General features: G+C 36.1%; 1 protein-coding gene across 4 annotated transcripts in view; it reads left to right on the plus strand.

The window, feature by feature from the left end:
- Positions 1-16,457, plus strand: part of SLC38A6 (solute carrier family 38 member 6) — a 73,368-nt gene that overhangs the window by 5,008 nt on the left and 51,903 nt on the right. For 2 of the 4 annotated variants that reach the window (XM_072838833.1, XM_072838832.1), the window contains exons 4-5: positions 12,151-12,203; positions 15,758-15,797. The exons of 1 other annotated variant lie outside the window; for it this stretch is intronic. In XM_072838833.1, the coding sequence (XP_072694934.1) occupies positions 12,151-12,203; positions 15,758-15,797 (93 nt within the window). The remainder of the gene's footprint in view (positions 1-12,150; positions 12,204-15,757; positions 15,798-16,457) is intronic. One more of the 4 variants, XM_072838835.1, reaches the window with a different exon arrangement.

Raw genomic sequence — 16,457 nt, forward strand, 5'->3', positions numbered from 1 at the left:
CAATACTGGTCTTTTTATCTGGATAGTGTCTTTTATGTTTGGATTAGGTTAGTTTTGATGCCCGAATCATGAGTTTAATTCTTAAATGGGTGAAATCACTTTGCTCTATCAGGTTTTGGTAGTTTTCAGACTTTAAGAAGCAGAATAGATACATAAAATTTAAAAAAATGGGAGTATTTTGGCTAGAAAAGATGATAAAAATCCAAAGGTATTTCTTGAGAATTTTGACTCTCCAGAGCATAGTTCCAAATCCTCATCTCTATTTAGTCTGTCTATGCATCAGACATACATGCAGATCTTTTTATAAACAGATTCATAAACCACATGGATTCTAATTCCAAGAATCTGAGGTGCAATTTAGAAATATGTTTTTAAAAGTCCTAATGGTGATTCTTATGCAAAACTGATTTAGGATCCATAGTTCACAGCTATGACTTATACCAGTATCTTTGGCCATCCAGCCTGCAAATGTGTGCGTGTGCTTTCAAGGGGCTTGAGTGACAGTGCAGAGAGAAAAATACTAGGAAACATGGGATCCCTGGGTGGCGCAGCGGTTTAGCGCCTGCCTTTGGCTCAGGGCACGATCCTGGAGACCCGGGATCGAATCCCACATCGGGCTCCTGGTGCATGGAGCCTGCTTCTCCCTCTGCCTATGTCTCCGCCTCTCTCTCTCTCTCTCTGTGTGACTATCATAAATAAACTTTAAAAAAAAATTAAAAAAAAAAAAAAGAAAAATACTAGGAAACAATGCAGTAATATTGATCTGAAAGTACAAGTTCATAACGGCATCTCAAATTCAGGAATAATAGCATTAAATAAGTGTCTATAAATTCTGCTAACACGTGACTGTAATTTTAATGACATGTTTTAAAATTCTGCTTCTCTGACAAAATTATTTTTAACTAATTGTAGTTTTTAACCTCTTAGTAGGTTATTTTACTCTGGATTCTTCTGAAAGAGTAATATGTTAGTCAACTGTATGGCAAGTATGGCTTCATTAATTAAAATGTTATAACATGCTTTATTGATTTCAATAATTTGGAAGTAATATTCAATTTAGGAAGATTTCCAAGTAATGCTGTTTTTTTTTTCTCTTTCAGTTGATCTATATTTAACTTTAAAATTCTGACATTGTCTTGTTCTTTTCTGTAACTTTAGAGCATATATGAACTGAAAACCTCTGTTTCTTTCTCTTTTTTCTTTTTTCCTTTACTTTTGTAGCTGACTTGGTCCATGAACTAACTTCTTCATGGTTCTTCATATACATTGATCCACCTGTCTTCTGTTGATTGAATTCCTTCAGTCACTGTAAAATTCTTTGTGGAGGTAGGCTTTCAAAAAAAAATACACATACACACACACACACTTATATGCACACACATAAATGACTAGAGAATAACGGGTAACCAAATTTTTTTTCCTCAGTGTATTGGACTGTCACAAAGGAGTATTAGATCAGATTATTTGATCAGAGAAAGGGCAATCAATAGTCTTTACAAAATATCTTCTTCAGGGATCCCTGGGTGGCGCAGCGGTTTAGTGCCTGCCTTTGGCCCAGGGCGCGATCCTGGAGACCCGGGATCGAATCCCACATCAGGCTCCTGGTGCATGGAGCCTGCTTCTCCCTCTGCCTTTGTCTCTGGCGCTCTGTCTCTCTCTCTGTCTCTCAGTCTTTCGTGAATAAATAAATAAATAAAATCTTAAAAAAAAAAATATCTTCTTCATTTATTTGCCTGGAGTACAAGAGAACTGTTTATTTTTATTTAAAAATAAAGGATTTCTTCATGTGAAATTCTGCTATTTTGGATTTTATATAGGGATTGGGGTCTCTGTAGACTGTTCTGGGGAGCTGAGGTAGCGTATAAGGTACCTTAATCTCTCTAGCCTTAGTTTGTCATCTATAAAATGGTAATGCTTTCCTTTTTGGATTGTTGTGAGAATGAAATACAATAAGGTATATAAAACGCCAAGTCTTTGGTCAGTGTTAGCTCTTGTTAAGAGTTCTCATTGATGCAAAAACCTTAAAGATTGCAAGGTGTTGTACATACTGCTGTCTCAGAAACAGGTGGCTTATTGTGATGCTTGGGGAAACTATTGTGCTTAGGGAATAAACCCATAGGTCCCCTCCTCTCATCTCCACATCACTATCAACAGCAGGGAATTCACTGATCCTACAACCTTTGTACTTTCCTTCATTCTCTTGTCCATATATCCCCTCTTTGTCCAGTTGAAGTTTCATTTTATGTTATTACAGTCACTTCCTCGCTCCTCCCTTTTTTCGTCCTACTCCTCTGACAAAACTCTACCAATGGTTAAATGTGACTCTGCCTACTTCACACATGCACCTGTGCAACAGAGTTGTTCCTGAAGAAAAACACACAACCATGCGGATTGATATCTCTATAGTTGAATGTCTGGTGGACCTATGATGCTATCACACAATCCTTATTAACTTCTTTAGTCTATTCACTTGCTTACGCTGCTATCTAGGAAATGACTTTTTCATATCTTCTCTTTTCTCTCAAACTTTCAACACATTTTCCTTAATTATAATCTTAGCAGATATCCTTACTTTCTATTTCACTGAGAAAATAGAAGGAATCATAAATGAACATTATAAGCTCTTGCCACCACTTATACCTTCCCTTTTCATATGTACCATATGCTGTTACTTTGAACTCTTTAGTTCTCTGAGAGAACTAAAGAACTCTAAGGCCTGCTTCTCTATTTCTGCTGTGATCCCATCTGCTTTCACCTACATCCCTCCAGCCACCCTCTCTGTTCTCTCCTCTTCTTTTACCTGTGTTTTCTTCCTATCAATTTATAAAGAATCTGTCATCTCTTCCATTTTAGGAATGATTCCAGATTCTTTCATTATGCTTTCATAGCAGAACTCCTCCAAAGACTTGTTTATGCCGGATAGTTTCCTTTTCTCTTATTCTCTCTTTCTCTTTCTCTTCCCACCTTAATCATCTTTTGGACCCACTCCAGTAGGTTTTCCCCCATTATTCCACTGAAATTTATTGTACTGATGACTTACACATAGTTACTAAATCCAGCAGTTAGTAGTCAGTCTTCACCTTAGCTGACTTCAGCAGCATTTGGTAGTTAGTTGTTCCTTCCTCTGTGTGATGCTTATTCACACTCTTCTGGTTTTTGTCCTATTTAACTGAATGCTTCTCTTTTTTTTTCTGCAAATATTCTTCGTCTTCTATCTTCTAAACATTGGAATACCCCAGGACTATTCCTCTGATTTCTTTTATATTCACTAGGGCTCATAGTGACCCTAAAATTTATGCCCTTGGCCTGGATCTCTCCCCTGATTTTCAGTCTTATATCCAACTGCCTCCATGACATCTCCACTTGGATACCAATATATATGTCAGAATAAGCAAACTGTCCATTTTTGCACTTCCAATCTATACCTTCCACTCTTTTCTCATCTAAGTAGGAAGATAATAGCATCTTCCTTCTAGTTGCTTAGGCCAAAGATCTTGGAGTTTTGGTGAACTCATTTTTTCTCCTCACACTCCAAATGCAAGCTCTGCAGAGACCCAATGAAAACTTAAAAATACTGTATTTAATAGCTTCAGAGAACTAAAAGAAGACATTGGATTTTTGAAACAAAGACAAGAAATTACTAAATTATTAAAATTATTACAGAGAACACAAGAATTCTAGAAATTAAAATTTTGAGTTAACTTAGTAGTTGGGTTGAAAGAGTTAAGGACATGTTTTAGGCCAGGAGTGTAAGGGGAAGACAAGAAGCTTGAAATGAGAGAGAAAAGATACAAAAATAGAGGACCAGTCCAGGAGGTTCAGCATACAAATAACTGGAATTCCATAAAGAGAGAAAAGAAAAATGTAATGGCAGAAAATTACCAACAGAATAATACCAGGAAAGTTTGTGTAACTGAAGGAAATTAGTTTCCAGATTGAAAGGATTCTTCTTAGCATCCAATATAATAATTGTAACATAGTTCATAACAACACACATCATTGTGAAAAATCAGAAGAATATCCTAAATCAGAGAATATCCTAAAAGCTTTCAGAGAGGAGAAACAAACAAAACTCTCAACCAATGAACCAAGAACTTTAAGAGCAAATGACTTCCCTTGGAATGTTTTAAATAAGAAGACTATATATAAAACACAATACCTTCAAAATTTAGGGGAGAGGACGGGTCCCTGGGTGGCTCAGCGGTTTAGTGCCTGCCTTCGACCCAGGCATGATCCTGGGGTCCTGGGATCGAGTCCCGCATCAGGCTCCCACATGGAGCCTGCTTCTTCCTGTGCCTGTGTCCCTGCCTCTCTCTCTCTCTCTCTCTCTGTGTGTCTCTCATGAATAAATGAATAAAATCTTAAAAAAAAAAATTTAGGGAGGAGTGATATCAGTATAGAGTCCTATACTCAGCAAAACTACCATGTAAGTATGATGGTAGAATAATATTTTGATACATGCAAAAACTCAAAAAATTATTTCCTATGCACAATTACTTAATGAGCAATGGAGGGTGCCATTTACCAAAGTTATGTACTATCAAAGAAATAGGGAATTTAGCACAGGAGAGAGGTGAAGGGAATTCCCAGGACAACTGAGCAGATGATCTAAGAGCCATCTCCAGATTAGAGTAGAATTTGCTTTTTTTTTTTTTTTTTTTTTTTTTTAAGTAGGCTCCGTGGTGGGGCTTGAACTCACAACCCTGTAATCAAGACCTCAGCTGAGATCAAGAGTTGGATGCTTAACTGACTGAGCCACCCAGGCACATGTGAAGTAGTTTCCCCCCACCCCCAACAATGGCACAGTCAGCTTTCCAGGCCATGTTTGCCTTCAAGATTGTGGAAACCCTTTTTTTTTTTTTTTCCTGAAAGGAATGCCTCTCTTTTTTGTCTGACTCTAATAAGTCAGCAGTGAGGCCTGGTTGTCACAAAAGAATCAAATGCTGGAAGATTGAAACAAAGTATTAGCATGGGAAATAAAGAAATGGATTAGGGAATATAGAGGTTAAGGGAGTTAGAATTGAAAGGAGCTGATATCTGAATGTGGAGAGTAATAGAGAAGGACATGTCTAAGGATATCCCCCAGATTTCTGTTATGAGCCACTGGACAAATGATGGTGTCATTAAATGGAGATAAGAACATAGCCTGAGGCATTGATTTGGGCACCTGGGTGGCTCAGTTGGTTAAGTATCTGTCTTCAGCTCAGGTCATAATCCCAGGGTCCTGGAATTGAGTTCTGCATAGGGACCTGCAGAACTGCTCTACAGGGAACCTGCTTCTTCTCTGCCTCTTCCTCCACTCATTTTCTCTCAAATAAATAAAATCTTTTTTTAAAAAAGGAGGCTTTGACTCAAATTAAAAATGAGTTCAGTTTTAGATAGATGGACTTTGAAGAACAGTTGACTCTTGAACACATTTGAACTCTGCAAGTCCACTTATATGTGGATTTTTTTTTTGCAAATATAGTACAGCAAATGTATTTTGTCTTTATGATTTTCTTAATATTTTCATTTCTGTAGTTTCCTTTATTATAAGAAGCCATACATAATGTATATAACATGGAATATGTGTTAGTTAATGTTATCAGTAAGGCTTCTGGTCAACAGTAAACTATTAGCAAAGTATCTGAGGAGTTAAAGGTTATATGCAGATTTTTGACTGCACAGGAGTTGGTACCCTAGGCCCTGTATTGCTTGAGGGTGAACTGTATAGATGGACAGGTCCCAGATCCGAAGCCCAGGGTGGAGGTTCATTTATTCAATACTCTTTTTATCTATTGGGGATACAGAGATAAATAAGACTCTTCTTTCCCTGAAAAAGTTCATAGTCTAATTGGGTAGACAGATACATAAGTAAAAAAAATTATAATGGCAGTGTGATGGTTGTGGCTATTTGAATATAGGCTAGTAACAGTGATAGCTCATAGGAGAGAGTGATTTACCTTGTATGGGTTGGGGGCTGAGGTTGAGGGTCAGTAAATACTCCTTGAGAGCTGAGCTGAAAAGGAATTTGACTAGGGGACCAGGCAAGAGAGAATATTTCATATACAAAGGTATGTACTGTTTATGTTATTTAAGATGTCAAAAATTGTTTACTATTATATCTGCGTGAAGTGCAAAAGAGAAAATGAAGTTGAAGAGATAGATAAGTGCCACCTAAGGAATTTGGAATTTTTGCTGAACCAGTGAGAAGCAACTGAGGTGGTTGAAAAGAGTCAAGGAAAAAAAACAGAGTCGAGGAAGATACTGGGATTCACCACTTATTATTTCTAAAGGGAATTTTGGTCCTTCCTAAAGCCCACCAAGCAAGAGAACACAGCCACCTAACTTCCTCTTCCTAAAAGTAAGGTTATGGTCCTTTTATGAGGATTTTTTTTTTTTAATTTATGATAGACACACACAGAGAGAGAAAGAGGCAGAGACACAAGCAGAGGGAGAAGCAGGCTCCATGCACCGGGAGCCCGACGTGGGATTCGATCCCGGGTCTCCAGGATCGCGCCCTGGGCCAAAGGCAGGCGCTAAACTGCTGCCACCCAGGGATCCCCTTTTATGAGGATTTTAATTGTTAGCAACGATGAGGAAATAAATGAGTAAAATGTCTCCTTTGTGCTCAACCATTTTGGTTTTTTTGCTTAAGCCCTTTAGAGCGGCTCAACACTGTCCAATTCAGCACCCTTTTTATTTATTTATTTATTTACTTACTTACTTACTTATTAGAGAGAGAGAGAGAGAATGAGCATGAGCTGGAGCAGAGGCAGAGGAAGAAGCAAGCTCCCCACTGATTGAGGAGCTAATGGTGGGGCTCCATCCCAGGACCCCGGGATCATGACCTGAGCCGAAGCCATATGCTTAGCCAACTGAGCCACCCAGGCACCTGCATTGCAATGCTCTTCTTAAAAAAAAATTCTAGGGCAGCCGGAGTGGCTCAGTGGCTTAGCGCCACCTTCAGCCCAGGGTGTGATCCTGGAGACCCCGGGTCGAGTCCAACATCAGGCTCCCTGCATGGAGCCTGCTTCTTCCTCTGCCTGTGTCTCTGCCTCTCTCTCTTTCTCTGTGTCTCTCATGAATAAATAAAATCTTTTTAAAAATCTAAATGCTGCATTTACTATCTGAAATGGAATTCCTATAGGCATTATAACCTACCTGTGGTGGGCTGATTATTTTGTAACTCTAATACTTATATTTTTATTTTTGTTTCATGGACCTTAGACAGCATCCTTTGACTATCCACTATTTGATATTAGTGCTGCTTTCCTTTCTCTCACCTGTCCTCTCTCTATTTCCCATACTTCCCATATTTCCCTGCTACACCTTTATATTGCCAAGATTGACAATATTTACTTACTGTTTTGTAATCATATGTAAGTCATTCACGTTTTATCTTTAAGTTGAGTCTAAAAGTTGAAACTAATAAATAGCAATAAGACTATGTAAATGTAAATGTTCACAGCAGAGCCAAGCAGTTGGCAGATATTAGGATCCTAGAACTTTCTCTACACACGCAATATCACAACCTCTGTGCCACTAGAAAGGAGAATGTTTCTGGTATTCTAGCATTCTATTTCCTTTTCCTGCATCGAATTCTCTAAAATCATGTCGCACTTAGGGGATAAACTGACATTTAATTACATATTAAGAAAGATCAGAAGTAGCCATACAGTTGCATAGTGGACACTCAATAAGAGAATGAGGTGCATGACACTATTAGGGAGAAGAGGTGAGAGGAAAATGATGGAAAGCACAAGAAAGAACAGAATTTCAGAACAATAAGGGTGCATTCTAAATGGCCAACTTTCTGAGAGTTGAACTGTATTTGAATAACTCATATCCCTCAATTCAGATCCAAAGATAATATTGCTGCTGCTGAAACTTGGGCTTTGTACTGTAACCAGAGTTTATTAATTGTCCTATTTCATTGAGGAAAAAATGCATAGCAGACAGAACACTGGAGTAACTAGTTGGAAATATTCCATGACTTTATGGGAAGCAGCTTTCCAAATGATTCGTGAGGAGGCCAAACTCTTGGTCTAGCCAAAATAGCACTAAAGTGTGCCTTGATGGTACATTAAAGAAGAAATTTTCCCCCAATTTACTTGTTAAGATTTACAGCCTTTCTTTCTGCCTCTTGAAAACATTGCATTGATTTCTTTAATATCAAAAAATAATTTCCTAAAATAGATTGCTAACGACTGCTTTTAGTTATTTATTTAAGGAGAATTGTGCCAAGTACTGCTTGTATGGTTTCCTGTAAAAGACTGAATTAATTTTATAATTTTTATAATTAATGTTATTCCTATTCTATAGAAATATGCTACTAAGTGACTGGTCATTACCACATCTTATTTTGAGATCTCTCAAAACATTTTCACTTTATAAATAAGATATTAAAACATTGATCATATGAAAGAGCAGAAAAATATTCCTTATTAGAAGGCCAAATGACACTTAAATTACTAAACACTAGAGAAATTGAAAGTTGCAGCTTAAATCAACCCTATCCAATATTTGGTGGAGGAAATAGAACTATTCAAGGGGTATGGTTTTTTAAAGTTCCACCACCCTATTCTAGTCATTGTAGAATATTTGAATGCCCCCCCCCAAAAAAGGAAGACAAAGAAAGAAGACTATAGAATCATTGTTACTAGTTTATAGTTCATCCTACTCTTTTTATGTTTTTATTTTATGGATCATATTTGAATCTAATTTTTTCACTCAAAATTAACATTTTCCATGTTACCATAAACATAATTTGTAATGGCTATGTATTACTGTATCAGGTATACCTACTATAATTTACTTAACCACTACCATTGTTGAATATTTAAGTAGTTTGTGATGTTGCTTTTTTTTTTTCAGTGTAAATTATGCATGATGATCTTTGCATATAATATTTTCTGATTTTAGTCTTATTTCCTAAGATGCAAGCTCCTAGGGGGAAAATGTTATATAAGTATCTGTATTTTTTATTTTTTAAAATTATTTATTTGAGAGAGAGAGAGAGAGAGGAGTGAGTGAGTATGTATGTGTGTGCATGTATGAGTGGGATGGGGAGGGACAGGGAGAGGAACAAGCGGACTCCATGTGGAGCATCAACAAGGGGCTTGATCTCACAACCCTGAGATCATGATCTGAGCCAAAATCAAGAATTGGCCGCCTAACCAACTAAGCCACCCAAGCACCCCAAAATGTTATAAATATTTTAAAGTTTCAGTGTTCAAACTGCATTCCAAACGTCATACCAATTTATACTACTTCTAGCATCTTAACTGCCCAAATGATAGAACAGAACTTTAAAAATATATCTCTAGGGTTGTTTTGGTTTATATGTTGAGATGATCCAGAAATCTATTAAAAAGAGAATATGTAGAGATAAAGCATTTGGCTGACTGTGTACATATTTTAGTAAAGCCTCAAACCAGAAGCCATTATTTATACTCATGGTGTCTCAAACATGGGAAAATGCTTCTAATTTGTGCAACATAAAAGAAGTATGATGACAGTGACAAAACTGAATGGCTAGCCAGACATGCTGATTTGAAAGATAAAGTGAAGATTTGAACATTGTCTCAGTCGCCATTTAAAAGTCTAAACATTTTTCACTCTAAATTTGGGAGTTTGCTGGAGAGGTTTTTTTTTTATAAAATTAAAAAGTAATAGAGAACAAGTTTGAGATTGCTAAAATGTATGCCACTACTGTCAGAAGTTGCAAATATATTTATCTTTATTAAGCTATTAGTTTGATATTTTTTGTAATAATAAAAGTTGTGTTAAAATATGAAAATTAAGAATGTTTATTTAGGTAATAGAAATACCAATTCCTTTTGGAATCTTTCTGTATTATGACTTTTGCTTATGGGAAAGTTACTTTTCATTTTTACTAAGTGTACAGTCTATACTTGTTTTCTGCTATTAAAAAATAAACCTTAAACTTTTAGATCAGTATCATCTTGATAACTTGCTCATTGACTGAAAAACTCTACATAGGTCATTTTATTTTTTTTTTATTTTTATTTTTTTTACATAGGTCATTTTAAAAGCAAGTTATTCAATATATTCCTATTTGTGACACTGAAAAGCCTCCTTGCTTTAAGTTCTTGGAAAGAAAGTTTTTCTTTAAGAAAGAACAGATAGTTTTAACTATAATATAAAAGAGAGTTGCTAAAATTCAATAACGATGTTCCTTTAATCTCCTACTTCAGTGACAGATCAGAGACCTTCTGGTGACTTGGTTCACATACACATAATATTTAGCAAACTTACTTCTCTATGTCAAATTAGATAGAAGCTAACATTTAGATAGTTTTTCTGGTTTAATTAAATTTGGAAGGCTTTGGAATATTAAATTTAAGGAATTGTGCCCCTATATATTATCAATTATGTTTAAGAAAACTAAAACTAGTAAAGATTTATCAACTAAAATAATTGTTAATTTTTTTGATGACATTCACTTTAGATACGTATATTTGGGAAAAAGAATTTTGGCATTTCACATTAGAGGAAAAAATTCCACTTCTTAGTTTTGTAACTCTACTTTTTAATTTTTATGTTATAAAATATATCCCAAATCTACCCCTGTAAGATTACGGTAGAAGTCTTTCATTGTTAAAGCATAAAGGTTCCTACTTATAATCAAATTATATATCCCAAATTCAAAACTAAATTATCTGTGTCCACTGTGTTTAGCAGTAGGTAAATACATTTTAAAAAATAGCTGTGTCGTCCATCGACTCTAATGATAGATTAAAGTTAATAATTTAAATTTTGCAACTAAAAATGTTAGAATTTTTGTTTTTAAATAGTAAAGTATTTTTTCAATATTTCAGATTTCTGTCCAACTTTGTAGATATACCATGGAAAGGCCACATGTGGCTTTCTTTTAAAATGCTTAATTTTACAAACCCGGTGATTCTTGTATACAAAAGTACAGAGGAGCTTTTTTGTTAAGTTAGTGACAATTTAAAGAAAACACATATGTGTCTTGAGAAAATATATTAAACCTTGCTTTAAAAAATGGCAAACCATATCTTGAACTGAATGGAAAAGTGTGTTGCTGTAACAAGCCTTAGCATCTGCTAGTCTGCTTCTGTAAGGTCAAGCACTTTTCAAACTATAGGATTACATAAATGTTTTTACTTCTCATTTTTACTGGTGGTGTCATTAGTTAGAACACAAAGCTATACAGGCTGAGGACAAATTTGGTTCTTTTATGATCCATTTAATTTCCATCTTTTCTGTGCCCACATTTCTTGAATATGTGGAATGAAAATATAATTTCATACTCTTTTATGATGAAAAAAGAAAATGTACGCCCTACTAATTATGGAGTAAGGAAAAGTGAATGTCTCTGAAAGTATGACACAACTTTCATACTTTATCTAATTTTATTCACATACACAGTTTTCAGAAATTAGTGCCAGTGAAAACTTGCTTTTCGATAGTGTAGTATGCAAGTACTGTTTGGGAGAAGTGGGGCTGTTCTTGAGAAATTAGTGCATTTGAACTATGCAGCCTGGGCAGTGATTGGATAGCCTTGGGATTTGCTAAACTCTACTTATTCTAAGACTCTATCCTTTTTTTTTTTTTTTTAAGATTTTATTTATTTATTTGACAGAGAAAGAGCACAAGCAGAGGGAACAGGGGAGGGAGAGGGAGAAGCTGACTCCCTGTTGAGCAGGGAGCCAATGCAGGGGCTTGATCCCAGGACCCCTGGGATCATGACCTGAGCCAAAGCCAGATGCTTAACCTGTGAGCCACCTAAGTGCCCAGAAGACTCTATCCTTAGAGATCATAAGTGTTCAAAAGTTTCCCCAGAACTGTTATTTCTGCTTTAAATTTAATGTGACCATCCAATAGCTATAAGGAATAGCAGAATAGCTTTCTTCCCTTTAAGAGCTGGCACACAGGGATCCCTGGGTGGCGCAGCGGTTTAGCGCCTGCCTTTGGCCCAGGGCGCGATCCTGGTAGGCCCGGGATCGAATCCCATGTCGGGCTCCCGGTGTATGGAGCCTGCTTCTCCCTCTGCCTATGTCTCCGCCTCTCTCTCTGTCTCTCTCTGTGACTATCATAAAAAAAAAAAAAAAAAAAAAAAAAAAAAAGAGCTGGCACACAAATGGTTTGTGTAAAAGTAAAAATTATAATCTCTTTTAACAGCTGTGACATCTTATGAAGATCTTGGCCTCTTTGCATTTGGATTACCTGGAAAGGTAAATTTCCTTCTTTTTTTTTTAATTTTTTTTTAATTTTTATTTATTTATGATAGTCACACACACACAGAGAGAGAGAGAGAGAGAGAGAGGCAGAGACACAAGCCGATGGAGAAGCAGGCCCCATGCACCGGGAGCCCGACATGGGATTCGATCCCGGGTCTCCAGGATCGCGCCCTGGGCCAAAGGCAGGCACTAAACAGCTGCGCCACCCAGGGTTCCCCGGTAAATTTCCTTCTTACTGTTTCCAAAATCCAAGGAGACATTTTTCTCTTTCCAGTTCTAGTTAAAAGAGACAAGTATATCTAAGAGAAAGAAATTAGGGGACTAAAAGGAAACCAAAGTGAAGAATGACAGAATGATGGGAAGCGGAAAACAAAGAGATTTGTTTTCTTCTTTATATGCCCTTCTGGAAAAATGCACCAATAAACTTAACACTTTATTAGTAGTTTTCACCCTCATGAAGGAAAGCAGGGCCTTGAATAATCTTAAAACTGTAACAATAGCCTGTATTAAGTTTTTTTTAATTTATTTTGATTATATTAACTGAGTAAATCTTCATAAAGATAGGAAAAGAAAGAAGCATAGAATTAAGATGATAGCATAACAATTTACGTAAATAGATTATATCATTTAAGAGCCGAGCAGAGCTAAAAGATGATCAAGCTATTATTCCCTCCTTTATAGGTGAAGAAGTTAAGTCCCAGAAAAATGAAGGGGTTGAATTGTGGACAATGAAATTGTCCACAGTTGCTTAAAGCCAATATTACATGTAGAATTTCAGCCTCTAAATCAACTGCTTTTCCTCCTCAGAATAATAGAAATGATAGCTGTATTTATTGGGCATTCATTTGTGATAGGCGTATTAAACTAAATTGAGAGGTAAAAAAAACAATGTTTTCTTCCATAAGTAATCAGGAGTTAAATATTTTTGTGAGTGCTGTAGTACTTTGTTTCTGAAGATCTACCATACATCTAAACCCATTTTCATGTTGGTTGCAAACAGGGCTCTTTCTTTTCATTTATAAATCTGTTTTTCGTGTTTTTTGTTTATTTTGTTTATAATCTTAAAGGATATACTATCTGTAGATGCCCAAATCAACTTCCAAGAAGTTGAGTCTGGGAGAAAAAAGTTATAGTTACCTAATGTGGGGGGAGGGACCTGTATTTACATTCAAATTAACTTTATTTTTAAAGTACAAAGGAAGATATTTAAATCATGCTGTGTAGCCTCAAGGTTTGAACCTTAATAACCTGAAACTTGAAACCAAATGGAGAATATGGTACTTGAAGGTAAAGGGTTTTGTTAATCATCCTGATAACAGTTTCTCTTTCCTGAAGACAGGGATGTTTGATATAATCATTTCCTGCATCCAGTTTAACCAAGGAAAAAGAAAATGTTATTTATATAAGAAAACTCTCAAATTAATTTCATATGATCTGTAAATATGACTCTAAGCACCATCACTGTTATTTCACATTAGTATTTCCTTCATTCCTTGAATAACAACAGAATTTAAAAGAATGAAGAGTCCCCTTTCCCTAAAACTCTTAGAATAGTTGCATTATCATTAATGTATGCACTTGCTTCTGAAGAGACAGGTACACAGAGGATACTCTAAAGGAGGAGTTGCTGCTTGTTTGCCTTTTTTCTATTTCTCTCCACTTCCACAATTGGATTGAAACTTTCCTATTTCCTTCTTTCCAGATATGATGCAGAAATGGATAGGACATGATAAGATTGTCCTGAGAATTAAATATTTTTAAATATTTTGAACTTTTTAAGAAAGATTTTTTAAATCATTTATAAATTAATTTGTTTACTCACCAAACAAATATTTATTGAGTAAATACCATGTGCCATGTGCTGTGTAGTACTCACCAAAACATAGGTAGATAGACATTCTGGCTTTCTAGATCTTAAGCGCTTAAATTCAGCCAAAAATGGAAAGATAATCATGAATAAGTTGGTCTTATTGTTTTTTTACAGTGTATTAGTAGAAATCCAAATTTCATGTATGACTGACAATAGATATCAATTGCATATGAAAGATAGTGTGCAAAAGTTCAAAATCGTCTTTTCATAAATAACTGTGACATTTTGTAACTAATTTTTAAATGAGTTGACATGCAGAGTTTCTTCTGGAAAAGTTAGAGTGGCAGCTACTACATCTTCAAAGATACCTGTCATTAGCCTTGCTCTGCAGACCCCAAGGGCTCTAGTGTTTCCAGGATAAGCAAATGATGTGCCACTGATGGAATTCCTAGTAGAGGTGAATCTGAAAGGTGATCTGTTCCCAATCCATGAACTGAATGATCTTAGATAGCTAGTCTACTCCAAACATACATTGGTGTGCAGATCCATTGAGATTTATCTGATTGGAAGACCCAAGTGGAAGCAGAATGTTTAGTCATTTCCTATGAGTATACCTGATTACCAAGAATGGATAAGGTGTCTTGAGTTTCCCAAGAATCTCATCTAAATTACAAGCCAGCCAACGTATAGACTGAATTAAGTCCTTAGGCATATTTGGTCTGGCTTACATTTTTTTTTTTATTTTTAACTGATTGCCAACTAAGAAGAAATTTTGAAAGAATTCAGTTTCTGATTTTCCTTGAAAAATTAAAAAAATGTAGAAGATAGGGACGCCTGGGTGGCTCAGTGGCTGAGTCTACCTTCCTTCGGCTCAGGGTGTGATCCCGGAGTCTCAGGGATCGAGTCCCACATCGGGCTCCTTGCATGGAGCCTGCTTCTCCCTCTGCCTGTGTCTCTGCCTCTCTGTCTCTTTGTCTCTCATGAATAAATAAATAAAATCTTTTTTAAAAAATGTAGAAGATATAGGTACATTGGATCCACATTTCCACATGCCAGCGACAGGCCAGAGCTGAACAGCAGCTGCCCCATTTTGAAAGGGAAGGAGTTCTCCGATAGACTACAGTCTTTATGACCTTCGATTATCTTACACTAAGCCCACTCCATATTTTTGAGATTGAACTAATTTTCTTAAAATTTCAGATCTGCGAATATGTGGGCTCTAGAGTTTTCTGCTCTGGACTTTACTAATTCCTGGGACAGGATGTTCAAAAGCTTGGTGTATGCCATGCTGACACACTCAAAAGACTATAATAATTTTTTTCTATGCAAAACAGCATTAGCACAGCATACCTGAAGCTATAGCAGTCTACCTACTAAAGCAATGTCTCATTCTACCTACTGAAGCAGTGAAAAAGGGAAAATGAGACCAGATAGATTTAATTTCAATTTTCTGCTATTTTGATAATAATCACCAATTACTAGCTTTTTAACACTTTTAACTGTTTAAAATGACTGCCAAGAAAATTTTCAAAAGCATTCTTTATACTAACTATGGAACTATTAAAAAGGGGCTTTTTGAATTAGTTTTATGTATTACAAATGGCTGATAATGTATTCTTTTCAATTTCTCTTTGCTTCTGTATCTGTGTTTTAGTCATGGTTATTGGATTTTACTAAAATACTAATCCTTTTATATTATTTCTTCTTTCATCTTGTGAATACATTTGTTCTTTTATAGGTGATGGTTGCAGGTACCATCCTAATTCAGAATATTGGAGGTAAGCAATTGAAAGTGCACTGCTTATGCATAAATGTGATAGCAATGATTTCTTCCTTTTGTTTATTACCTTACTACATATTTAGCTAATATCCTGAATACCTTTGCACATATAGGTATCTTCAGAAACTGTCAGTGTTGTCCTCATTACTCTCTTTTTTAAAGATCCTTTATATTAGCAGCTCTTGTAGGACAATAGCTTCTAAATTTAGTTCCAGGTAATCTCTTGATTTCAGTCTTGTTGTTAGGTCTGCAACACACCTCTAAAGCATTGGCTTTCTGTAGTTGTGATAGTGGTAAGGTACGGTTTGGAAAAACTCTCCAGGTGATTCTAAAATATTTCCCCTAGGGCAACCTTAGTGGCTCAGCGGTTTAGCGCCGCCTTCAGCCCAGGGTGTGATCCTGGAGACCCGGCATCGAGTACCACGTCGGGCTCCCTCATGGAGCCTGCTTCTCCCTCTGCTTGTGTTTCTGCCTCTCTCTCTGTGGGTCTGTCATGAATAAATAAATAAAATCTTTAAAAAAATAATAAAATAAAATATTTCCCCTTTACTTTTGTCCTAATTACTGCATTGGCATATACTGCTTCAGAGGGAGTTATGTTTCCTGGGTTGTGAACAATCCGGTGTAGATAAGCAATGTCCTCTTATAACCAAGACAT

Source organism: Canis lupus, chromosome 9, assembly GCF_048164855.1.
Source record: "Canis lupus baileyi chromosome 9, mCanLup2.hap1, whole genome shotgun sequence".
NCBI classification, from domain to species: domain Eukaryota; kingdom Metazoa; phylum Chordata; class Mammalia; order Carnivora; family Canidae; genus Canis; species Canis lupus.